The sequence below is a fragment of the Mycteria americana genome, chromosome 7 (genome assembly GCF_035582795.1).
Source record: "Mycteria americana isolate JAX WOST 10 ecotype Jacksonville Zoo and Gardens chromosome 7, USCA_MyAme_1.0, whole genome shotgun sequence".
NCBI lineage: Eukaryota > Metazoa > Chordata > Aves > Ciconiiformes > Ciconiidae > Mycteria > Mycteria americana.
The window spans coordinates 50470859-50496441 of record NC_134371.1 but is presented as its reverse complement, the minus strand read 5'-3'; the positions used below and the strand labels follow the sequence as shown (position 1 = coordinate 50496441).

General features: G+C 40.0%; 1 protein-coding gene across 7 annotated transcripts in view; it reads right to left on the bottom strand.

Moving 5' to 3' along the window:
* Positions 1-20966, bottom strand: part of ARHGAP29 (Rho GTPase activating protein 29) — a 56766-nt gene extending 35800 nt beyond the window's left edge. For 4 of the 7 annotated variants that reach the window (XM_075508331.1, XM_075508336.1, XM_075508335.1 and 1 more), the window contains exons 1-2: positions 18588-18697; positions 15390-15735 (exon numbers count right to left, since the gene is read on the bottom strand). In XM_075508331.1, the coding sequence (XP_075364446.1) occupies positions 15390-15651 (262 nt within the window). In that variant the 5' untranslated portion in view covers positions 15652-15735; positions 18588-18697. Of the gene's footprint in view, positions 1-15389; positions 15736-17718; positions 17839-18587; positions 18698-20864 lie in introns of those variants that run through there. The other 3 variants (XM_075508332.1, XM_075508333.1, XM_075508337.1) reach the window with 3 other exon arrangements.
* Positions 20967-25583: the final 4617 nt, after the last annotated feature.

Here is a 25583-nt window from a genome sequence, read left to right as displayed (position 1 = left end):
TTATTTTTGCCCTCCTCCCCCATCAGCCCCATTCTAACGTGATTAACAGCCTGCCATATTTGTCTGATTTGACAGAGTTCACTATCACACTCAAAACACAACAAGAACTAACCAAACACACAGTGAAAGCATGTTTTACACTTTAGTTTGACCACAGTAAAGTTGACCTAGGTCACTGCTGTCTATCTAGTCTCAAGGAAGCTTTTGTAAGGCAATAAACATATGGGCTAGATGTGATTTTCATTGATTGTACAGATACAAAATGAACAAAACTTTTTTTCCTTTAATAGTGGTGTGGATATTTTATTTGCTGGTGGCCACAGTTAAGGAGTAATGAGAAAACAGCAGTCTTAGCTATCGTATTTCTTCTTTTATTTGGCTATATAAACATGCTGCAGATGTAAGGAATGAAACATTTTAATTCACCTAAAAACAAAAACACAAAAAATTTCTGGAAGAATTTATCCTTGTAAACTCTGTAACAAGGCTGGAAGCTGCCAAAGGCACTAGTGAAGTCATCACATTTCAACCGTGTATTATGATGCAGAATCCGAAGCTACCTACCTGTTCCTATGTCAAGAAACATTGTCCTTGAAGCTTTCAAAATCGCAAGATAGCTAGTCCTAGCTTTTTTGTTCATCAGTATCATGGCAACCCTTGTTGTCATGGCATCATTAAAAGACACTACACCAAATTCATACAGTCTTTGGCAACATGTGCTCCAGAATCCACTGCAACCAATGTTTTAATCACATTATATTGCAGCAAAAGTGACAATTTATGGAAAACAAACAGTTAAGCAATTATTTCAATGAGGAAAATCTAAGGACATGTGAAGTTTGATTAGGAATGAGGAAGAGAAAGGCATAAAAATACCCAAAGCCCTACATTTGACATAAAAGCATTAAAGTTTGGGAGGGGTTTTTTTATTAGAATAATAAACAGATCCAATTCAGTGAGAATGCATGGAAATTTCCTGCAAATAGCTTATTGAATATGGTATATTGAAAGTAGCAATGTCTGATTTCATTTATTATATGCAAATAATGTTTTTATAATACAAGAGAGGATTTCACATTTGGCAAGTCAGTTGCCTATTTACTGCTAAACTACTAAATCTGACCTTAAAATTAGCTTGTACAAATTTAGGTTAAAATTAAAAAGCATCTGGTATTTACAGGTTTTTTGGTATTTTAAGGGTGGAAGTTCTCTCTTGACTTTTTGAAATAAACGGGGTGAAACGCAGGCTTGCAATTTTTGCAAAAAAAATTGCTCTTGGATAAAAGACAAAACTATCCCCCATTAGTCCAGCCTTCCAGGTAAGATTTCTAGCATGATGAGCTTTTGTTGTGTACCACAAATACCCAAACAGCCCTCTCAGATTTGTCATTTGCTATCAGGGATTGGCCAAAATATATCAGTCTATCCATTTAAATTTGACCATTAACCATGCTGACTAGCCTCTGATGTGACCTTAAACAGTGGTGGGTTTAGTTTGTTTTTAAACATGGCTAAGATTCCTACCCCATTGTAATTATGGACCAATTCTGTACTTCTGAAAAGTCAAAGCTTATGCAAGAAGTCCTTCTTGCCTATGTAAATAGGGCAAACCAAGACTAGATTCATTTTCAGAAATTAAAGTTATTAAAATCAAGATGTCTTAAAAAATATTTTCAAAAAGTCAAGAAAATAGATGGTGTACATGCAAAATACATCAGAATAATCAAAATCTTATAATTCTGCCTACACTGAAAGCAGTTAAATATTTTCATTATGTTGGTTTGCCAACTGACATCAGCAGAACAGTTGTTACTTCACATTCATTTCACATTTAAATTCATAGATGAACTCCCCATTTGTGTATGTGGGGAAGCCTTTCGGAAAAACACTACCACAATGCAGCTTTTCATTAATCTATTTCAATATGCTGTACGCCACATTCCTTCAACTTTTGTATTCTACTAGCCTTGAGATTCCAGTCAACTAACCTAGATGTGTTCAGCCATGCAGTTTAATCTCTAGAATACATTAATCTTCTATTAACCCAAAATTTAAAGACCAGAAACCAGTAATGAAAATTGCTGGAGTTTCCTTATTTACCTATTTCTGACAAATGAGAGTGAACACACTACATGGCCATTTTAGCCACTGTTCATATCATTTCCCTGAGTCTTCCAGAAGTTTAAGAATAAAACTAGGTGAGGATAATGCTTCAGCACTTTCAGAACATATTTTAAGTTAGAATTGTAAATTGTCAACTGGACATAAGACTACATTCTTTACAATTAATACATTTGCAATAAGCCCGATCAGTCACATTTCACCAGAAAGTCATATCCATCAGGATTAGCGACTATACTTTTAGTAGTATGCTACTTATTTCTTAAAGGGCATTTTACTAAAACTTAGTAAAACAAAGTAGTCCCTGGACTGAACAGCTGTCAACAGAAGACACTGTTAAAATAAAATGAGAAAACTTTTATGCTTTAAGCAACTATGTTCCTTGCATATTGGTTCAATTTCTGAAAACATATGAAGTAATACTCAACTTTCACAGAACAAATTTCTGAAAAAAAGAACAAGTCAGAAAAGGAAAGACTATCCCCAGAAAGTTGATCTTACCGTATCAAACCGGCACACAGAAGGGATAGTATGAAAGTTTTGTTTTATTAATTCAAAAGAAAATAAATTTAACCTTTGCTAACCCACATCAAAAGATTATCAAATAAATACTTAACCTTTAACTCATTTTACTTTTAGTCTAAAATACTATTTGTTCTACATGGCTGCTCCTTCCACTTTTAGCCTAAGTCACTGAGTGAGCGAAGAAGCTATTTTCTTGCTGCCAGCCCACCTAGTTTTCAAAAGACCACACAAAGCCAGGATTATGAGATTATATGGTGTTAAACAAGAGGTGCATTGCTTTGTGCATTTCTTTTAAAGGATGTTTTAAACACAATTATGGACTGCTATAGGATGTGATGGTATTCCACTTCTATTTTGTTGATTAAAAGAAAAGAGTTGTGCAAAATCAACTTAGATTTTAAGTGGTATTCAAATCACCACAGCAGCAGCCAGTACCATTAGTTGTCTAGAAAACTGGTGAACATAAAGGATTAATTATTTGAAGTTTCAGCATTGAAGTCCTGCTGAAACAGCCACCCAAGAGTAAAGCCTGACTATATAACTTGCACAGGCGAGGCAGAGTGATGAGCCATTTGAATGCTCAAGAGGAAATACCTTCAAAATCTTCCCACTTCCTAGATTCAGAAACAGTCAATCCCCTCTGCAATACAACATTTTGGTATCAGATTATTTCACACCAAAACATCTTTGACAATTTTGTATGAAGAGAAAACACTACAACACCGTCATTATAGCAGTAACTGATGTCACACTGGCATTGCACACCCCAAGAGACAACAGTAACCCACTGCACAGCTCACTATGCATTTCTAATGGAGTAGTATTTCTTCACAAATACTTTGCAATAGAAAGGTGAGAAAGATGAACCACAGAATCTGTTTGCTTTATGGTTCTGGATTTACACTGCTGTTTCCCCCACTAAAGTTGTCATGCCAGCTAGTCAATGCTAAATTAAAAAAAACAAACAAACAACCAACCAAAGGATGTGCAGGCCAGTAAAAGCTACAGAATGTTAAAGTTATAATAGAAACAGGCAAAACTTGGTCAACTACATATTCGAATAGTAGCCCCATGCATTTCATTTTTCATGCAATGGCAAGCAGCATTTGATGTTGTGTAACAAGTTTCTCTCATTTTTAAGAATCCTATTTATTTATATGCTCCAGATCTATTGCTTTCTTTCCAAATTAAGTTCTCAGCCACATTCTCCAAATTTTCATGTCTAGTCATCAGCTGAAGCCAGCTACAGCTAGAAAGAGTTCTCCTTTCCTTGCTGAATTTGTTTGCTTGTTCTTAACACAAGGGCTTAAACATGAATACCAGAGAGCATTTAATTTGACCACCCTGCAATCTTAATCCTACTGTTAGTTTCCCCTTTTTCACCACTGGCATAAACTATTTATCATGGCCACTTTCTCAAGGCCCTTCACAAACTGTCTTCACTCAACTATCACAATTCATGTATGCTACCAAGCTTTCACATAAACAGTTTGCACCTTACCAAATGAAGCACAAAACATACAGGATTATCCCTCCAAAAAGCTGCCTCCTTCAACTGCTCTTCTGCTAGCAGTAGTTAACCTACTTGTGCACTGAGACCACAGCCCACTTTGTTGAGCAGTACTGTTCTGTTTCTCTGCACCTCCAGTTTAGTGATTCCAGTAAACATTTTTTTCCACTTGTCAGCATTGAAGAACTTCCGGACAGTCTTTTAAGTTCCATAGTTGTGGTAGCATCTAGAACAAAGTACCTTATATACCCTATATACAATCAATGAATGAAAAAAAAACCCAGGAAAAAAACCCCACAAACCAAAATGCAAAATAACTTAAGCATCCTACTAAAGAATCCATTCATATCACTATCAGCTCTAAAACAGCAATAGGAATTTGTGAACATTGAGCAGTCTTTAAGCTAATGCTTCAGGAATTCCCTGTCTGTAACTATTTCAGCAACATCTGATCTTACAAATAGAGCTAAGAATATGCTGCAGTCCAAAAGTAGAACATCAACTGAGATGTTAAATTTGTTTACAACATAGAGGTCTAAACTGATCATACCTGCATGAACAGGAAAAATTTCAATACAATGCTCAAAGAGCAGCACCCTTTTGAAATCCCATGCTACAAAACTGAACTTTGGCCCAAAATCCTAAGATGTCAAAACCTCTTGTTGAAAAGGTATGGGGTGAGAAAGAAGACCCACTTGTGCTTTAACTCCACCGTACAAATATACTTCCTGCAGATTATTGATCTACAGTCCTGCAATTCATTTTAATCAAAAGACAACATTGTTTTCAATGCACCTTAGCTGAAACTTCCTCACCAGGCCTTCCACATCTTGCAGATTCCTAAAAGTAGAACAGGCTCAAGACATTACAAGAGTTAGAAGAAACACTTTATTCTTTCCAAAATAAGAGCCTCCCTTTCCCTTTAGCATTCACAGTATGCATAGCAACATACATAATACCACTGTCATTTTATGTCTCATAGATCAGTAGTACTAACAGAACTTTTAAAAATGTAATGAACTGCTGCAACACCCACCTGTGGGCCCTGAACCCAAGTTAAACACAGCACAGAGAACCAACACATTTGAAAAAGGGAACACGCTATATTATTACAATAGCTCTTTGGAACTGCTTAAGTCATCAGAGTTTGAATCTTAAGCTTCCTTATTCCTCTCATACATTCTCCAATACCCATTTACACTAAAAACTAAAAAAGTCTGTATGTTATTTCACATACAGATATGCAAGAAGGTGAGAGACGAAAGCCCCAGCATTCATTCTCTGACCATCATTCTAGACCAAAGCAACCAGAGCCATTTTAAATGCTGATTCACAAGCAAAAGGACTATGTAACTGAGTGCCCTAACCCCAGAAATAAGTCTTGTAAGTTCCTTTAAAAACTTTTCACTGCTTCTTGCATTAGATATATTTTCATTGCCATTTGAAATTTAAACAATAATGGGGCTTTCACTGTCACTTCAGATGTAAGCAATAACTAGACTTGCTCAAATATCTGAAGCAGTTTAATCATGACACAGAACACAACTCTGAAGAAGTTTGATAAACCAGCCTTCACCTTGACAGTGTCCAAAATAAAGATAACCAAAATTGGCAAATAAGAATTCCTACGTATTTTTAAAAATTAGCCCAAGAAAGTACCTTCAAACAGTAAACAAGGAAAAAACAGCAAAAAGGAAAAATCCTTTGTTCAGCTAAACCACAGTCTTTACAAAAAAATTCCTGAAGTCCTATGTTTTTCAGTTACACTGTTCTGTAATGAATGTCAATAAGATGAAAGTTTAACCCAAACATAGCAATCTTCTATAAAAAGGGGCATTTGAGGGAGACAAAGGAATTAGTCCCCATAAAAATCCCTGCTTTCCTTAAAAAAAGGGAAACAGCTACCTGTGAAGATCAAGGTCCAGGCTCTGTATCAAATCTCCTACCCTGCCATGCAGTTCTAACTCCAATCCATTAATGAGACATTAGATCTAACATAACTAAACCACTGCAACTGCCAGATTAGGTGAAGATTTGCTTGGAATTAAGAAACAAGTCAGCTTCAGTTCTGTGACCTAGCTACATAAATGGGAAGACAAACACTCCCAATAAAACCGGTGGAAAAGGAATGATTTAGTCTCCGAAATCCTCATGAATTCAAGATCATTAAAATGACAGACAGTCACAACTCATAACTCTATGCTGTTAGGCATACAAAAATTACTTGTATTGACGTTCTTGTTTTATGTTGCAACTTTGATAAATTGATACATCAGAGAAATGAGAAAATGGAGTATTTTTGTGGATACACTGAAATACATTTTGCCAAGAGTAGGAAACTAATTTAGGGCAAGGGTTTTTTTGTTTTGTTTTTAAACACAAAAGCTCCTACATGCACACAGGAATTGCTGTTAAGAACACAAGACCTCATATTGGATATGGATCAAATCTTATCTTTCAGGTGTTGGGGCAGAGTTCTTTGAGAGATACAAGTTTTTGTGTCCAAGTGCTCCCCTGTTTCTTAAGTAAGCTGCAAACTGTATTAGAAGAATTTTTGTTGTTGAAAGGCCTAACTTTACATCTACATTCAAAAAAGAAAATCTGACTATTCATCCTCTTCCTCACCTTTCATCTTGCTAATCTTGTAATTTCAGTTTCATTAGTCTAGTTGCTGTGATGGAAAGGGAAGGTAATTCTAATTAACAAAATAGCTAAGGCTTTTTAAGTGTTTTGAGATTCTTTTGTACATCAGAAACGCAAAAAGGAGGAAGAATGGAGTTTTGCCTTGTATTACATTTTTTGCACTTCAAAAGCACCATAAAAATGGAAAATGTCTGTGTTCTCTTATAAATAGTTCAGAGTTTTCCTAAAGACAGATATGCTAATTATTTAAGTCAACAAAAATATCCGGACTGCACATAAGGGTTGATTTTACATTTTAAACACTCACAGGCCTTCAAGACACACACACCCCCCACCTCCTGACTGCTGATCTTAGACACTATAGCAACAAGTGAACATTTGTTCTGAAGGAATGCCGAGTATGCAACTGGGGGAGGGGTAGTACTATCAGCCACAAACTTATCTGCTGGTCCACTAAGTTATTATTTAACTTCAGTCTTCCCTGAAGCCGAAGAAACAGCATTTACTATCCAACGTCAGCAACCTGCATTTAACAGGCAGCTTACACTTCGACTATGAAGAACACAGCTTTGCTTGAACTGAACTTCAAGAGGAGGTTGGGTTTTTTCCTCTGCTTGTTCAGAGTACTGGAAACAGCAGAATTGTTCCATGACTGCAGACTAATTAAGCAGTGCTCTAATATTGCAAACCTGCAAAACAAAAGAAGATGCCCAGCTCTTCTAGCTCTGGTCACAGCATCTGAAAGTCCAAGACTCCCTAACAAAAGCCTACAAGATGGCAGACTCGTAGAAAACAAGAAGCTTGGGCAAAACAGGTTGTGGAATGATCTGGAGTGAAACAGCAAGAAAGGAGGAAAGTCGTCTCTCCTGGCTTAAGTGTAACATTCCTGGGGAAAAGCATGGTCCATAGCTATGGTGTCTCCCATAAACTTTGACTGCAAACTACTTTTTGTTGGATTGTTGTAGGCTTGCCTTCTTTCAGGTTTCATTAGTTCTTTCATGGACAGAGTTTGCTGGAGTACATCAAACTTCTCCTTTCTTTGAAGAACTTCTCAGGTTTGAGGAATCTAGCTCTGGACAGGAACAGGATTCACAGCCAGGGATCTCAGTGCTTTCTACTCATGAGACAGACCAGGAAGAAAGGACAGTGTGAATGTAAGGGAAGGATGGGAAAATGACCAGGAGGTCTCCGGTTTGCTGTGGTCCTAGAGCTCTACTAAGAGAACCAGTTTACAGGCCTGTCTATTTTTTTTTCCCCTCTGAGTTTTGCCATAAAAGGCATCAGAAGCTGTTAAAAAAAAAAAACCAAACAAAATCACTACTATTGGCTTTGGGTTCTTCGCAATAATTTTACCTGTTAAAAAAATTAAGGAAGTATTTACTTTGTTCTTACCCTTGTTTACATCCTTTACATCTCTTAGCTTGAAAGACTAATTCACATTTGTCAAAGAACAGTTTCAATTTCAGATTGACAGAACTAATATTTAGAAGCAACTACTACTTAGAGATATGTGAAAGGGTGTACTAAGGAATTTCCAGGTCAGAAAGACTGGAAGCACATCTGTCTTTGCATATAAGAAGCAGGTTTTAGGAAGGCAAGTTTAAAAGATGACTGTCAAATTCAAATATGCCAAAAGCTCAGAGCTAAGAAGGCTGATTAATTTGCCATCTACAAAGGGCATTTTCTGCTTGCCATTCTCCTCCCCACCTTTCATATACCCCTGTCAAACTTAGCATTCAATAGAGGAGACAAAAGACTTGGTACAGGGTTTAGCAGCGTATGCTGTAATGCCAACTCTGCCTAGACCCTCACAGTCTTGTTCCATTTTAACCTCTGGCCACTTGTTCCTTTGCCAGCCACCTTCTCCCTCTTTTGCTGATACTCAGTACAACCTTACAGTCAGTCAGTTCATGGAACTGATCTGGCTGAAAACTAGTTTCTTTCTTCCTAGGACTAGTTTTCAGGCAGATCTGCCCCCAGAACTGGCTTGCTATGCAGTCACCAGAGAACTACTGCCAGTGCCAGGAAGAAGTGGTGAGATCACAGCAGCTCACACTTAAGTTTCTTCTCTAAGCAGCTGTGGAAATACACTATTAGCATGGTTTAAAACAGAGCCCTCAACATAACAAGCTTTATAGTAAGCAAACAACTATTTTAGATGCATCTTGTGGATTTTCAACACTTACAGAACCATACCATCAATTCAGCTGTTGGTGGGGAAGAAAAATCTGTAATTTCTGCAGGAGCACCTTCAGAAGTTACCCTTTCCAGTTGCCTCACACCTGCCCCACTCTGGTTTAGTCCTGGCTTCACTGCTATTGCAGCTCACAAAGTCACTTCTGCTAACTCTACTGTCGGAACAGTAACATCCAAAGCAGCAATTGCAAATTGTCAGAATTCACCTCTTAACACCTTATTTGGCTCAGCAAGAGGATGAACAATGTTATTACAGGCTAACACATTTAAAACATGCAGTTAGTTCCTTGTGGAGCAAGTGTGAGTAGAGCTACAAAGTACAAAAAAAGGTCATATTTTAATAATAAGTTACAAAATTATTCTTCAGATCTTACAAGTATATAACACCTCAGCAGATCCTGGAAGTGATTAACATTGAAATTCCACTTCAGACTATTTGTCAACATCCTCAAATGTTGTGATTTCTGTAATAGGATTTATTATCTACTAGACAGTTTTTTTGTGCTACCTGGAATAAGAAAAACAATGTGCTACACTTTACATGAATTCATCCGCCTTTTCCGGAGGATTCCTCAAGGTCATTTAATCAATTCACAAGCAGATTGTTTACGCATTTGATAATCACTATGTTCTCATGGTCCCCAAAAGTTACGCTGCCCTGACAGCATTTTACTTTCCCTTCTCCCATAAAGGTCTTTAATTTAGAACACAAAATACTATCAAACAGAAAACCAGCACCATCTTCCACAAAAATTAAAACAAAACAAAATCAGTCCAACTTCCCTCAAAACAAAAAACACTCCCCCCCCCAACATTCCTTCCAGAGACTATTGCAAAGAAAGGTAAACACTTTCAGATCCTTGTTTAGAGCAGTTTGCCCACCTACCAAGCATTTGTACTATCAGGTGTCATTAGACAGGTAAATACATCCAGTTTAAGGTGTATCAAAGACAGCACCTTTCATTGAGAAACATCAAAATTGGAATAAAGAACAAACAGCAAAATTACACCTAGTATTATAAATTATCATAATTTCAATCTGTAATCTTCACTGCAATAGCTAATGAACTTCAGATTTCCCTAGCAAAACAGGACAAGCTGACTTTCAAAAACACTGCCTCAGAAAAAGGACATTAATGTTTTACACTAATAAAATTAAGAAATAAAAATCAAATGCTAAAAATACTACAGTGTCGTACTCGTACTAAAATTATGGACAGTACTAAAAAAAGCACACATTATCAAGCCTGGAAGGGCTGAAGAGTAATCATTCATCTTTGACCCTCAGGCACTATATTCAGTAGACAGCTTCTGGCTTTTAGTGTAGCATGCGATTAATACCAATCTCCATGGTGCTAAAACAAGGTTTTGAAGTCACTAGAGATTACAAGTTCCTTATTTTGAGGAAACTATTTAACTTGACACACCTTTAAAATTGTCCCACTGGGCTGAATATCTTATCCTTCAAAAATAAGGACCTGATAGGTTTCAAGTTAGGTAGCATTCCTGATCCTTTTGAAAGTATTGGTGCTAGCATAAAGAGGATGCAGACGTTCCTGACCAGGCCATCCAGCTTCACCAGTATTTTTACCTCTGCTTCAGTTCAAAGAAAAAAAAAAAAAAAATCTTATCAAACTCTAAGAAACCAGACAGCAAAATCTGATCCTCAAAGAGAAATCTGCGATGAAAGTTAAGAGCTTTATCTTGCTATTCTGTTTTCTAAGATATCTGGAAAAAAGCGTATGCTAACAATTTAGAATAAGCTACAATTTACATTAGTTGAAGATAGGATGAACTTGAGGAAAAACGTTTTTGCTCATGAAGAGGATGCAGAATTACCCACATGAAGCACACAATATCACACTTTGAAGATTACTTCAAAGTTTGTGATAAAGCAGGAATAACTCCTAAATATATTCTGAAGTACAGTCAAGAAGATTATATATTAAAGTATAATTACTCCTGCACTTTTAAACCACATGCAAATTCTATCCTTACAGCTATTCATAATGAAACACAGTATTTCCCACAGTCCCAAGGGTAGACTTTACAGTATGAAGCATACATTACATTCCTTAAACAAAAAAAAAAGCAGATGTCACAAAACTTGTAGCTAACTATCTTCAGACTAGGGAAACAGGAATGTTTCCCCCATCTCTGATGTGATACAAGTAAAAGCTAGTGTTTACTGTTTAAAAGTGAAGCACTTAGTCTGAGTTCCTAATTAGAAGATATTTTACTGTGTCCTAAATATTCTTTTGTGTCGTCCTTTTAAACCTGAGTAAATGAATCTCATTTGAGCAAAGACCACACACTGGCATCATTTGCTTAAAGCAACAGTGGAATTTATGATATGCAGTAACAGCACAGACCGTAATGTCAATCTCATACATAAATACCTATTCTTCAACACATTCTCAGTTTTGTATATCTATGCAACAAGCAATACTATTTTTGAACCGATAAATTCTCTAATAGAAATTTGTAAGAGGTAGGTCCTGCATGTTTTGTCCCAAAAAGTGGCTTACATACTTTCTATACATCATCTATGAGTTAGAGGCATCCTTCTATTTTGAAAAGATTGGATAGTACATAGCAGTTACTCCATATCTCCTCTTCTCCAAAAGAGCACATTACGCATGTAGAAGCCGCTCAGCCTGAAAATTCAACAGCGCTTACTTGCAGATGCATTAAACTCATGCTTTGGGACAAGAATTAACCCTTTTCAAGTCACAGGATTTCGCTTAAGTATACCTCACGCACTTCAAATTCCGAAGTATTTTCAATACTGTGGTCAGGTTGTTAAGACCTCAGCAGGTCTCTGTGGGAGGCAAACAACTTCTCAGTTCCTAAAACATTCTCTACCATGGAAAGTTACTTCTCTTCCTGAGTGCCACCATCTCTGAAGATCACAGATAGCTCCGGCCTTTAGATTGTACTTCACTGTAGTATGTCCTATCTTGTCAAAGAGGGATGCAAGTTGAAGGCAACAATTAGGGTTCTCACACTCTCAACCGATATCTGAAAAGTTACTATTGGAACTCAAAACACAAAGAGAAAACTCACCAGTTTTCAAGACATTATGTCTTAATAGTTTGTACTTAGGACGTACATTAAAACTGAACAAGAACTAAACCTGGGGTACATCAAGAATACAGAATGCCATCAATAAAACTGAAAACTCAAATGAACAGTCTTAAGAGTAGAACAGATTGCAGGTAATGATCTGAGTCTTCTAGGTATTAATTCAACATATACTCTCAAGTTTGGCCTTCCAGGTAGGGATTTCTGAGGAACTGTTTTAATCTTCTTCTTATCAGAAAGGAAAGAAGATTGACTTATTTTGAGTCCCCTCAATATATTTCAATTACCTCTGATCTCATAAAGTACTAATGCTACAAATGAAGACGACCTTTCAGTTCAAACACAAAGATGTGACAACAATATAACTATCCTTACTAATATCAGCCATAGGACACAATCTCACTCATCTGGAAGTTTAACTGAAGAGTGAACCAAGAGACTGTTTGTGCAGTTTAACCACTCCAGGTTCAGCCTGTCATCAAGTAGAATGAAATAAAAAATTTCTTGTGAAACAGCACTGGATCCGTTGACCTACGTTCAAAAAATGCCCAGATCGCTGCTTTAATGAAGACATTGGTAAAGTATCTTGATGCCACGCCTCAAATTGGATTGCTAATAACAGATGGTTACATCCAGTGAATACAATGCCTAGATTCAAAAGGGAATTTTAAAAAAGATAGGAAGAACTGAAGTACCATGGAACATATGGTATTTCACTCAACACAAGAGGCAACTGCAGCTCACTCATGTCCAAACAGCTGACAAACTTTTCAACTCCATAGTTATATTCAGAGCAGTTTTTGTTTGTGGGTTTGGGGGGAGGGGTTTTTTTTTGGGGGGTGGGATGGAGGTGTTTTGGTTTTTTATCTGAAGTATCATTAAGAAACAAGTTTCCTACTTGGTGCCAGCAAGGAGATTCCAAGTTTTTTTAGATTTCAGTTTACACAACAAATATTGCTGGGTGAGAGTCTGAAAATAATCAAAGTTACAATGCTGGGTTTATCTTTGCTGACAAGTCATATCCAAAATTTATTCAGCATCATGACAATGAGACTACTGTAAGAAATTACATTATATTAGCATAAGTAATGCAAAGGGAAATAGCTTTGAAATCTACAGAAAGTTTCAGTTATATAACATTCTCCCCTTAAAAGAGATCTCATTCTTCATGTTGTATATTAACTTGCATTGGTACTGTACAAAACGCAGTACAAGTCTATAATCCAAAGACACTTACAATCCAGTTCAGGCACAAATACATGTTATAATCCAAAATAGCTTAGATTTTTCACCCAAGATAGCATCACTACATCAGGAGAATGTTAAATGAACCATGGGTGAATAACTGCTAGGCTCTTCCGAGGCAGCACAGATAACACAAGCAGGGAATACAACCAGTAGTCAGTACAAAATTCAAGGCATGCACCCACTGGAATCAGCCTACCTACTGATGCAGACCCCAGCAGTGGAACAGCCAGCCCTGGCAAACAGGGAGCCACGTAGTCAAGAGTGAAGTTACTGTGCATTAGAACAGAGTTTTTAGACAAATCTGCCAAAGTGGCAATACTATGACTAACAGTAGGTGCAGAAGGTGAGGGAATAGTAGTTAGAGGTCAAAAGACCTACAGCAGACTCTAGAAACACTTGCCGGGCAAATACAAGAGCTCACTGATGCAACCCTGTTGCACCACTTGTATTTGCCACTTCTGAACTGCTTAAAGATGCATGCAGCATATACACATCAAAATAATGGGTTTTCCACAGCTAGTAGCAGAATTTATTTTTAGTTCTTATTTCATAAGCTTTAGAGCAAAATTTTACTATTCAACAAAATCTACATCAAGTCAACAGATTAATGCTGTCCAAAAAGGAATAAATTAGTTTCCTATCCCTGCAATTGATTCCACTTTGGAATAATTAATGTAACTAATTTCAGGATGGTGGTAACCTGCAAGTATTACGAACCAGAATTTTATAAAAAGTCTGTTCAATCACCTTAGTAAGTTTTTGTCAATTTTTGGACAGACAACTGTAAACATTTCCAAAGATAGATAAGATGGAGAAATGCAATCTAAACTATGCAGCTTCCAGGAGGTTGTCTCCAGCCAGCAGTAAGCAAGCCCAATATTCCAGAACTCACTGTATTATGAGATTTTGTGGACAGAGGTCAAAAAGAACACTCCCAACTGTGGAAAAGAAACATCTCTCCTTTATAAATTAACAATTCTTTAAATGGACAACACTGTTTCACAAATTAATTCCACAACGTAATATAAAACAAGAAGACAACTCCTGTCTTCCATGTTAGTTTTTTGGATCTTCTGAGTCCGAAATGTAAACCGAACATTAATTAACAACTGCTGTGTGGCAACTGGAACACTTCAGTATTTGAATAGTCCTTTCCTACAGGATGCCCATTTTGGTGTCAGCAGGCACCAAACACCCCATCTCACAATTAACTCTGCTCATCCCGTGTGCTCAGCAAAACCACTGTTGACATGAAGTGATCACTAGTCTCACATTACTGCTCTGTTAAGATTTGCTCACACCTTTTGGCAGAGCTATTTCAGCTGTGTGCAGACTCACTTTCAAGTGAGTCACAGAGGTGACTGCAAATGCTCAGCACTCAGGACATCTTATGCAAAACTGCTCTGGATGTCATTTCAGCTCTTAACATAATAGCACTGCTGTAGAAGTTAGATAAAAGCTTTCCTGCTGATGACCAAAAATGGACTAATACCATTTCCCTAAAGGAATAAGAACACACAGTAATGCACACTCCTCATAAGCCAAAACATTTGCAGTTTCCGCCTGCTGGCAGAAGATGGTAAATACTTATCTTGTAGAGCAAGAAAGTGCAGAGTTACATTCTACCTTACAACCCAAACTACTAGCTTATAAGACTTTCAAAAACCAAACCAAAACAGCCTAGAAAACTGAGACATCGCCCAAATATTAACAGAATTCTTTGGAATTACGAAAAACATTCAGGTGGTTAAAAACTAATCAGTTGATGGTCTCGCTAACTTTTATCATGAGCCTAGATGGCCTGCTAAAAACCTATTTTCCCTTGTTATGATTATGAAACAGATTGCACAGTGTTCTGATGAGGAAATACAGAACCCAAACTAACAACCACCATTTCCTGTAATCATCATGCTGGGGGAGGGGAGGGTGGAGGAAGGGAGGATAAAGGGGGAAGATAAAGGGCAAGGGGGAATAACCACAGTAAAGACTAGTTAAAAATATATTAACAGAGTTGTGAGAGTTTCAGAAAAATCTAAGAATTAAGAATGAAGAACTGACACACCTTCTGAAAGAATGGCTTCCTTCAAATAGAGTAGCACATCTGCAAATTTTCTGACATCGTTCACCAGTTGCATGATATATTCTGGATCCACAACAGGATTATCATAGCAGTCAGAGTTGGAGCTAATGCTGCTCAGAGAGCTGCTCTTGGTGCTGCGCCCCATTCCCCAATTTCCTGAATTAGAGATGGTGAAGAAGTTGGAGGTAGACAGTCGGGCTAATCCCAAACCACGCTTGTTACTTCCACCGTTCTGTCGCAACATCCCAGCAGCCGCTGTGCTTATAGGGCTCTCGCAGTTAACACTCAGTGTTGCTTAATGTCCATTTGACAAGCCAAAGATGAAACCCTTAAAAATTGGGGGAGAAGGAGGTGGAGGAAAAGGAAAAATACTGATTAGTATAGAAATATGTAAAGTAATATTTTTGTACTGACGAGATCCAAAACTTCTTTCAAGATGATACTGTTTTACATTACAATGCTTAACTGAAGTATTATAAAGGTTTTTGACTGTTTGAAGTTACTTTAATTCATACAGCGAATCGTACATTCGTACAGATATACAGTGTTGCATAAAAAACAATGGTATGCAGAAATTATTTCAAAAGCTAATTATGATGCATACTTATTTAGTGAGAAGTTTCTTCCCTGAATATTTATTTTGGAAACCTTGAGAATCAAGGTCTTTACATCTACCCCGAGACCTGTTCTTTACCATGAAATGTTACTACAACTGAATACAATTGCAAAGACACTTGATGTGATATAGACCATGAGCAACATCCCCGCTTGCATCAACCACCAAGATGTATTCAGCATCCTGTCTCTTAAGATCATAGACAGCATTGATCTGATAGGATGAATTTGCTTTGTGTAGATTGTGCCAACCAAGAAACCATGGCCTATCACAGTTCATCTCAAAAAGGAAAACATCCTGAAAGAAGTTATGCGGGCTTTTCAGCATGCTATCTTTTAATATGAAAGGCAATCAAAGGAAAGACATAGAAAAGTGAAGAGGTTTAAAAATATTTTAGTATTAAAGTTTATCTGCAAATCTCAGTGCAGTTATCTTGAAGGGTGTTGCTCTGCTTTAGTACACCTTAAAAGTTCCACCATAAAAATGCACGAATTTGGGGGAGATTACATAGGTATAACTAAGCAACTACATGCATTCATTTTGTTTAGGAAAAACAGAATGCTACTGCAAATTTCCCAACGTCAGGTTAAGTGATTCATTTCAAAGCAGCAAACTCCAGGTGGCGGAGTCAGGTATGGTTCCAGCAGCTCGCACAATGCCCGCTATTATTCTCTCAACACCAGGAGAAATTCTCAACGTTTACACTATATAGTAAACACTACAGGGGGAAAAAAAAAACCAAACTGGAACACAACAGCTGAAAAGTTAACAGAGGTTACAAACATATCTGCAGCAAAATCTCAAATTCAACTATTTTTAGCTAAAAATAGAAGTTGTTACGATTCAAAAATGCAGGTTGAAACGGGTTATCCTGCGTATGTTTGTATTTGGTTAGACCAACTGAAGAGGTAGCACCTTTAACATTTTGAACACTCCCACTATGTATTTCAACAGGCATTATTCTAATGCACTTCAGTTATTTTTCCATTATTTCTGTTTTATTTCTCTTTGCAATTTAAAAATATCAGAGGAAACGTGGGCAGTTGTTTTTGTAATTAATCTAGCAGGCCCTCCAGGGAGTGTGCGCTGGGGGGAAGGGGAAGAAAACTTCAGATTTTAACACAAATTAACTGCTGTAATTTCTGTTTACTGTTTAAAGTCAGTACCTATAAGAGTACACATGAGACTATACAAATAATGCAGATAATTAAGCAATTCCAAACACCTCAAGTAGATTGAAGTGAGGTTTACATTAAACATAATGTTTAAGCAAGTTTCTTCTGTTCCCACATATAATTCTCATGGCTACAAAGCTACTTTGTAATTCCGCCTTGCAATTACAGAAGAAAAAGCCACATAACCTTCTCTCCTTTTAACGAGTGTGATATCTATTTATACCGAGACAGATTTTCATATTATTTAAAAGACATGCCTCTTTTAAGTCTGGCCAGCTTCAGAGTCAACTTTAAGTAGCATGATGTGTTAGACCTGTTCCCGTAGCAAGTCCACGCTTTTAAATCTGTGTTGTTTTGGAGATATGTTGCATTTTTTTTTATTCAGACGAGCAACAAGTAGTACAATAACACCACCACTTTAAAAGCAAGGACAAAGTATTTCTGAGTAGGAAAAACTTGAGAGAGACTTTTGCTGTAAGGTAGCAGCAGAACCAAAACTGAACAGTTTAGTACAAGTCACCTTTTCCTCGTAAATATTAACCCTTACGTCTGCTCCTCCTGCGTTACAAGGCAGATGGGAAAAAGTTTCCCTCACAGAACACATGCCTTTCATTACTGAGAAGTGTTTCATATTTCTTCAGGAGACTCTGGCTTTGAAAACGAAAAGCATCCACCAGCTTTTCTATAAATGCCTCCAGACTCCTCTGGTTAAGAGCGAGCCATTGCCAGTCCCGACGGAAAAAGGAAAGAAATAAAAGCGCCAGATATTTCAGAAATTTGCTCTCCCAGCACAATTTCCTCGGTAGGGAGGGGGAAAAAAAAAAAAAAAGGAAAAATCAAAAAAAAAGAGAAGACGCTCCCGAAGGGGCCACGTCGCCCGGCGGCTGCCAGCCCCCTGGCCGAGGGCAGGGCCGCTCGCCGTGCCCCGGGCGGGGGTCGGCGCTCCGCCCTGCCCCCGCCGCGCATTCCTGGCGGCCCGCCACTGCCAGACCGCACGTCCTCCGCGGCCAGGGATTTCCCCGCAGCCGCCCGGCCGCGGGGGGAGCGGCGGCGCGGCAGGTAGCGGGCAGAGGCCGCGGGGGCGCCGCCGGGAGCCCGCGTGAGATGCGGGGCAGGGCGGAGGTGGGCCCTCGGCCCCCGCCCGGTTCCGCCCCGGGGAACCGCCGGGCGGGGAGGCAGGCTCGGAGGGGCGAGAACCGTACCGGGGACCCGACGGGAGCGGAAGAGGGGCGCCGGGCGCCTCCAGCCGCCCTCGGTCCCGCGGCCACCCTGCCCCGCGCTCGCCCGCGGCTCCTCCCGGCGGCAACAGGCGACGCCCCCCACCCTCGCGGCACCGCACGGCACGGCACCGGCACGGCACGTCCCACCTCCCCCGGCGGCGGCCCTTACCGGAGAGCGGCGGCCGAGCGCAGGCAGCAGCCGGGCCGCCGCGGGCCCTGCGCACTCCCGCCCCGCTGCCCATGGAGCGCCCTCCCCACAGCGCGGCCCGCGCCGCCGCCGCCGCCCACGGGGTCGCCGCCGCTCCCGGCACCGCCCCCTCACGCCCGCGACCCGCCGTTGGCCGGCCGCGCGCCGCGGGGCGGGGCTCCGCGCGTGCCCCGCCCGGGGGCGGTGCCCGGGGACCCGACCCCCTCCGCGGGAGCGCGGCGAGCCCTGGGGAGCGGTGAGGTGCCGGCGGCGGGCGGGCGCGCCCCCGGTGCGTGGCCAGGGCGCGGGGGGCGGCGCAGGGGGCGTGCAGCGCGACCCGGCGGTGGGGAGCGGAGCGGCGAGATCGGGGCGATAAGCCGAACAATGGCCGGTGGGACACGGGAAGGGAGGATTCGCCCTCCCGCTCCCGCCGCATCGCCCTCGCTGCGCCGACAGCCAGCCGGCCGAGGGGCAACGCACGGCAGCTGCCCCGCCGGACGACGCCCGCTCAGCCGCGCTGCTGCGCAAGGCCCAGCCCGTACCTCCCCCTGAAGGGAGCTCAGAACGGCCGGGCGGTTAGCGTGCGTGCCTGCAAAGCTCAGGGAAAGGAGCTGCACAGAAATAACTAGTGTGCACACTAGTGTAGCGTCAGAAGCGAGGAAAAGTCCAAAATCAGACTACGTGGTGTTTAGCAAACAGGATTTTCTTTTAAGTGATTTGCCCAACAAGAAACAAAAACAGCGTGGCAAAGGGGAGAATATTGTTCTCGTACTCAACCTCCCCCGCTTTCTGCTCCTGAATCTCCTATGTCATCCATTGTACAGCTTCCAGTATTGTTATGAGTGAGTAAGATGTGCGCGTGCACACACACACACTTTCCTTTCTACTATACCCAGCTTGCTGTTATTTGTGGATGAGCTCTGTTGGCTACTTAGGGAAAATAAAAGCACTAACAAAACCAAAATGTAACAACGTCAGACTATACCCCCAGGATAGGAGCGGATTCAGCTACCCAGACAGCCCAAATTTTGGCATCATTTAGTTTCTGAATTTAGCTGCATGTGCACATATATGCACATTTTTCTGGTTAAGAAGAAAAAGAAGTTGGAAAAGCAGAAACTTGCAGCATCATACAGAAACTCAAATAGTTCCCAGCAGCATCAGGACCTTTAGACCTCTACAGACTTTTGTTACGCCTGCTCACAGTGACTGATGGCAGCAGTAGTTTTTCCGTCTTCTAGAGGCAGGGACTACAAACCCACACTTTATTCCTCACTAATAAAAGGCCATTTCAATTCAGCAATCTTAGATCCGGTGCCCAGGCTCTGGAATGGGACATACTTTCGATAACATATCAAAGCCTTCAGCATCTAATTCTTAGCCCAGTCCCTCAGCCCTAGCAATTTCAGGCTTTACCTCTTAAAATTCCCCATCCTTGCTCCAGTCTCCTTCCCCAGCCACTCCAGCACACTACCTATTCAGGATTTTGTGTCAGAGCACCAGCCTTCTCCTTGGTCCATTCTTCCTCTCCATATATGCCATAATTTCCTCTATTGGAAGAATTTTATTCCATTTCTTTTGGAATTTATAAAGCCTGAAACTAAGCAAGCAAACTAAAACAAGTTGTGACATTAGTTATCTCTAGTAGTGTCAATGTTAAGCACTGTTCAATAACTTTTCTTTACCTTAAAAAAATTCTAAATAAAATGTGATGTAAATTTAGAAATCCAGTAAGTGGTTATAAATTCTTCCAGTCTTCTAAGTATGGAGAAAAGCAAACAAAGAAAACAATGCCTTGAGCTTCAAAAAGATTTTGATCATTCAGGTAATTGATCCAGCAGATGTCAAAATCAGGCAAGAGTAAACAATTGTAAACTAATTTAACGTGCAAGCAAGGAACTATGGTAGGGAATGCGAGTTAAATAGTACAATCAACAATCACATCATCAGAAAAAGTATTAAAGGTTTATTGTGGGAAAAGTCATTGAAACCATTAGATAAGTGTCCAATAGCAATAAAAAAGATAAACAAGAAATTCCACCTATATTATCAATAGATAGAATACAAAGCAATGGACACTATTTGGTTTGTCAAACCTTTGTTAGAAAGAAAAGCATATAGCCGCAGCAGACTCTCTCTCTTCCTTACAGACACTCTTTTTGAAAACAGAAGTGGCTTTATCTTGCCATAGTTACTCCATTCCCAGGCACATTTTAGAAAATGCAAGGAAGAATAAACTCAGCTGTTTCAAGTACACACCCGGCTCTGGTCCTTTCACTGTTCTGAGGCAGCCATACATTTCATTATACTTCAGCTCCTCCATGCGTTAATCTTCTCTCATCTCGGCTCCCACATAGGCTAACCTGCATCTATACAAGAATTCAGAAATTTTTTTTGGTGAATCGTTTATTTGAAAAAAAAAAAAAATCAGTTCCAGAGGTCAAACTGAAAGTGACAAAAAGTAGGAATACTAGGATTACATGTTTTTATGCTTCTGAAATATTTTGTTTCAGGCACTTTTGATTTAAAACATAAAAGTGTTCTACATTGTGGGAGGCCTAGCTTCAAACATCTTTTGAATAAAGGATTTGAGCCCACATCTGCCACATTATGTGAATATTAAGTGAAGTTTTGGGTTTTCCTCAAAGTAAAACAACAAACAATTGTCCTTTTTCATTTTGGTTGTTCAGAGCTTTTTTCCTCCCCATTTTCAGTTTGGCTGCCAAATTGAATACAGAGTCCTCTGCATTCCCCCTGCATCAAGACTAGCACAAAACAGCTGCAGCCGTGTCCCAGACCGTACAGTGTTGATTACCTCCTAAATTGCCTTGGAAAATATTACATGAAAGAGAAATGGAAACAACAGATGTACCTTCAAGAAAATATGGCTTGCATAAAAGGCCAGGTCTACATCACAGCTTGCAACTTTTGCTGCAGTAGATTAACTAGAAGGAGGATTAAGGGTCTGACAGCGGCTGTATTTTGGTCATCCTTTGCTACTCTACAGGGCTAATGCCCCTTTTTAGCCAAGTATAACCTACAGCATGACTAATGCAGGCTTCAGGGAAGCAACAGAAGTTGAACAGGTGAAAGGTTGTTTAAAGTCACCTTTTTTCTGCACTTCATCCAACTATCATAGCTTGCTTGGAACGAACAATCAGTTTCTTCAATGAACAATCAGTTATTAGGCAAATAGTGGAGACAGGGTCAATAAAAATAGTAGAGCGACTCAACAATGAATTCTCCGAGAAGAGACATCAAAATCAAATTTGTTTTCATTAAAAATACTGAATTTTCCTGTGAGCAGCCACTGAAATCTCTAACTCATTAAGAGCCACTTGCATGATTCTTTTAACAGTTTTTTTTTTCCTGATAGAGCATATACAGCAAAATAAAAGCTACAGAACATCTCTTTTACAAAAACCAAACCAAAACAAAAAATCTATGGAGTAAATGCCAAGTGCCTGCTTCTCCTTTCTCAGTGTTGAACAGTACTTTACTCACGCAAAAACTCCTTTGAAATCCAAGGAAAAGTCTGCCTGATGAAAGCTGCTCTACACTGTAGCTTTCAATCACTGTTAAGAGAAGAAACATTTCTAGGTAGCAGCATTAATGTATCTAGAACTGGGAAAGTGACATTTGTTAAGAAATCAGTTTCCAAATACTGTCTCTATTCTATGTAGCTGCAGAAGTGCCAAATATTCCAGACTAGTTGGAAGACGTAAATTATGAATATATAACTTCACAGAATCACAGAATCACAGAATCATATAGGTTGGAAAAGACCTTTAAGATCATCGAGTCCAACCATAAACCTAACACTGCCAAAAACCACCACTACACCATGTCTCTAAGTACCTCATCCAAACGTCCTTTAAATACCTCCAGGGATGGCGACTCAACCACTTCCCTGGGCAGTCTGTTCCAATGCTTGATAACCCTCTCGGTGAAGAAAAATTTCCTAATATCCAGTCTAAACCTCCCCTGGCGCAACTTGAGGCCATTTCCTCTCGTCCTATCACTTGTTACCTGGGAGAAGAGACCGACCCCCACTTACTGCAAGCAATAAGAGTTCAGTACAGAGCTGGATATTTGTTAGTATAGTTAACTGCCATGTCAGCAAGGGAAGCAACAGCTGAGAAGGGAACCCAATTCTAGCCACACACTGAGCATCACTATAAATAAAATTAAACAAATTACTTAGAGAGGTAACTTGGTAGAAGTTTCCACCTTCTGCTTACATTCCAGTGAGCAGAATTCTGCTCTCAAGAAGCATTTCCATAAACCATTTCTTTCCAAGAATCTTATATACAGGCTCCTGCAAAAGGCCAACATCATTGGTATATCAGAAAACAGTTCAAGACTCAGCTCCTGTTAAAGGAAATGATGTGTCGTTTTTGGTAAAACAAAACCTTGCCCACAGGTACATTTTAAGTTTTAATAAACAGTCAATGAAGAACAGCTGGAACTCAAACCTGAAAATTATTCGCACGAAGTCTGAGAAAACTCAGAAAATTGTTCCCCCAGCCCCATTGCATCTACTGCTGGTTTATAAAAGAATTTATCTTTTCTCTTGTGAGATCTCCATTTTGGCTGTAATAAATGCCACCCACCTACCTGAGAACCCATCATCCAGATGAATCTGGATACCCAGATTCATACGCACTTCCTAGAACAGCCTACATTTCAGCCAGTGCACCAAATGCCCTTAGGGGAGCTACGCGGGTGAAACTGCAGCAGCCACTATGCACTGGAATGGACTTGCAGAGCCAACTGATAGAGAACAGAAACACCCCATCTCCTACAGACATGCTTTTCACCCAGGGATCAGCCATCTCTCTCTTCTCAGTCCTGATCTTCAAGGCAGACCACAAAACATTTCAAAAGATGAGCAAGGGACATGAAATGCATAGCTTTAGCAGGTATTAAAAACCGTATTTTTTGTTTAATGGCTCATTAGAATTCACCCCCAAGATAATCCCTCCATGCTTTTTAACATGATGAACAAGGCCTCTCTCTTTTCTATAGGAGATAATCACTTACTCAACTCTCCCCCTGCTAATAGACCTCTTCTCCACTAATCTCTCCTCTATTTCACAATTATTGACTGTTTTTTTCTCTCAGATGATCTAGCTGATATTTAGCTTAATGCAGAGCAGTTATTCTCAGTTTTATTCTCAAACCTGATGCCCCAAAACTTGTTGGCTTTTTCTTTTCAGTTATATCAACTGATCTAATTTAAAACTCTTTGCCTGGTCTTTCGTCCTTTTATATAACATCTTGCCCGGCTCCGGATGAGCTACATACCGTCATAAACTATTCCTCAAAAATGATGCAAGGCTGGAAGTGTGATGTGAGAAACACAACTGGACACAGAACAACTCCATTTGCTAATCCTCCAGGGAAAAGGATCGCCACTGGCATGGGCAGCACCCTATTTCCTAACATTTAACAAACAGTTTCTTAAAAAACTTCCACCTTAACTAGCAATTGCCAAGGACGACAGTGGGTGGTGAGGAATGAGAGGAAAGACTGCATGAAAGAAACAACTTCCAGAACCTTCGCAGCTTGCCAAACGCACTATTAACCAACAGTAATTACGGCACAGGGACCTGCTGCTTTGGGAGCCAGGAGGCCTGAAGCTAACCACCTTGGCTCAGTTAGCCCCACCTGCTGTACCGGTACCAGCTGGATTTAAGGGAGAGAAAGCCCAACAATTAAGGGTTAGCAGAGAAACAGGCTGTTTCTACAGGGAACAGGAGGTTTAGCTGGGAACTGCTTGTAGGTGGTATCTTGCCAAAGGCTGTCAGCCGGGCTGTTGGTTTGATGTGCTCTGGGTAGCAGGGTTACTGCCTGCCAGCTAAGGGAGAGGTGGTAAGCAAAGCTGTCGGTGCTGGATTTGCCTTGCAGGAGAAGGCGGTTGCGATGTAGCTTCTGTTGGCTTTGTGTTTTGAATTAAGGGTTGGAAGTAGATTATAAGATACAGAGACAGTGTTACCCAGTTTTGAAAGTCCTCAGGATGCCAGGCCTGTGGGGTGCTGTGGGGGCTCCTGCTGTCGCTGGGTTTCTTTCTCGCTGCTCTGGAGCATGCCAAAATCCTTCTGAAAGCATTGACCGTTGCTGCTCTCAGCTGTAAAGCAAAAATTCCTTTATATGTTCTTGACAGTTTTTAGTAGCTTAACTGTTTGATAAATCAGATGAAAAACAAAAAAAAGTGTGGCTAGAAACTTTTCTTTTCCCTCCATTTGCATAATTACTAACACAACAGTAAGTCAATTCAAGTGTAGCAAATAAAACCCCTAATCCTCCATAGTTTCATAACTATTGTTAGAGAAAAATGTAGTGTAAGTTAAAAATATTTCTCTGCTGGAGAGAACAGTGTATTTTAGGTTGGGAGAGCAGGTAAGGTCCTTCAGTAGCAATCAAATGCGCTACATGTGATTAAGTGGTTTCTACTTCCAGATCTAGGCTTTTGCCTCTTCCTTCCCTCTCCTGCCTCCGATGTTGTGGCATGATTGTCCAAATCCATTCCTGACAAAATGATCCAGGTTGAAAGAACCCCTATAGTTAAAGTACCCAGTTCACTGGCATCATTTCGCCAAGAGAGTGAGTACGGCTCGCCTCGATGCTGCCAGACCGAAGCGTAATGGTTTGTGATGGGGTAGGGAGCTGCAAGCTCACAACCTGCTTTAGGTGAAGCTGGAATAATTTTTCTCATTGTGGCTTAGGGTTTTCTGTGCTAGTCTCACAGACTCTATTTGGCTTCTATATGCAGTTTTGTTGCCAGGGATCATATTTTTATGTTGGAGCCTAGACAAATAAAAGAGAGACTCAGCTAAAGATCAGCACTGTTGATACCTCAGCTGTTGTACAGTTTGTGTGGGAAGAAACTGTTTCATATTCAGTTTTTATGCCAATATATCTGTTTCAGATACCATGATGTATGCTTTCTGTTTTGTTTTTTTTTTCCCACCTCGG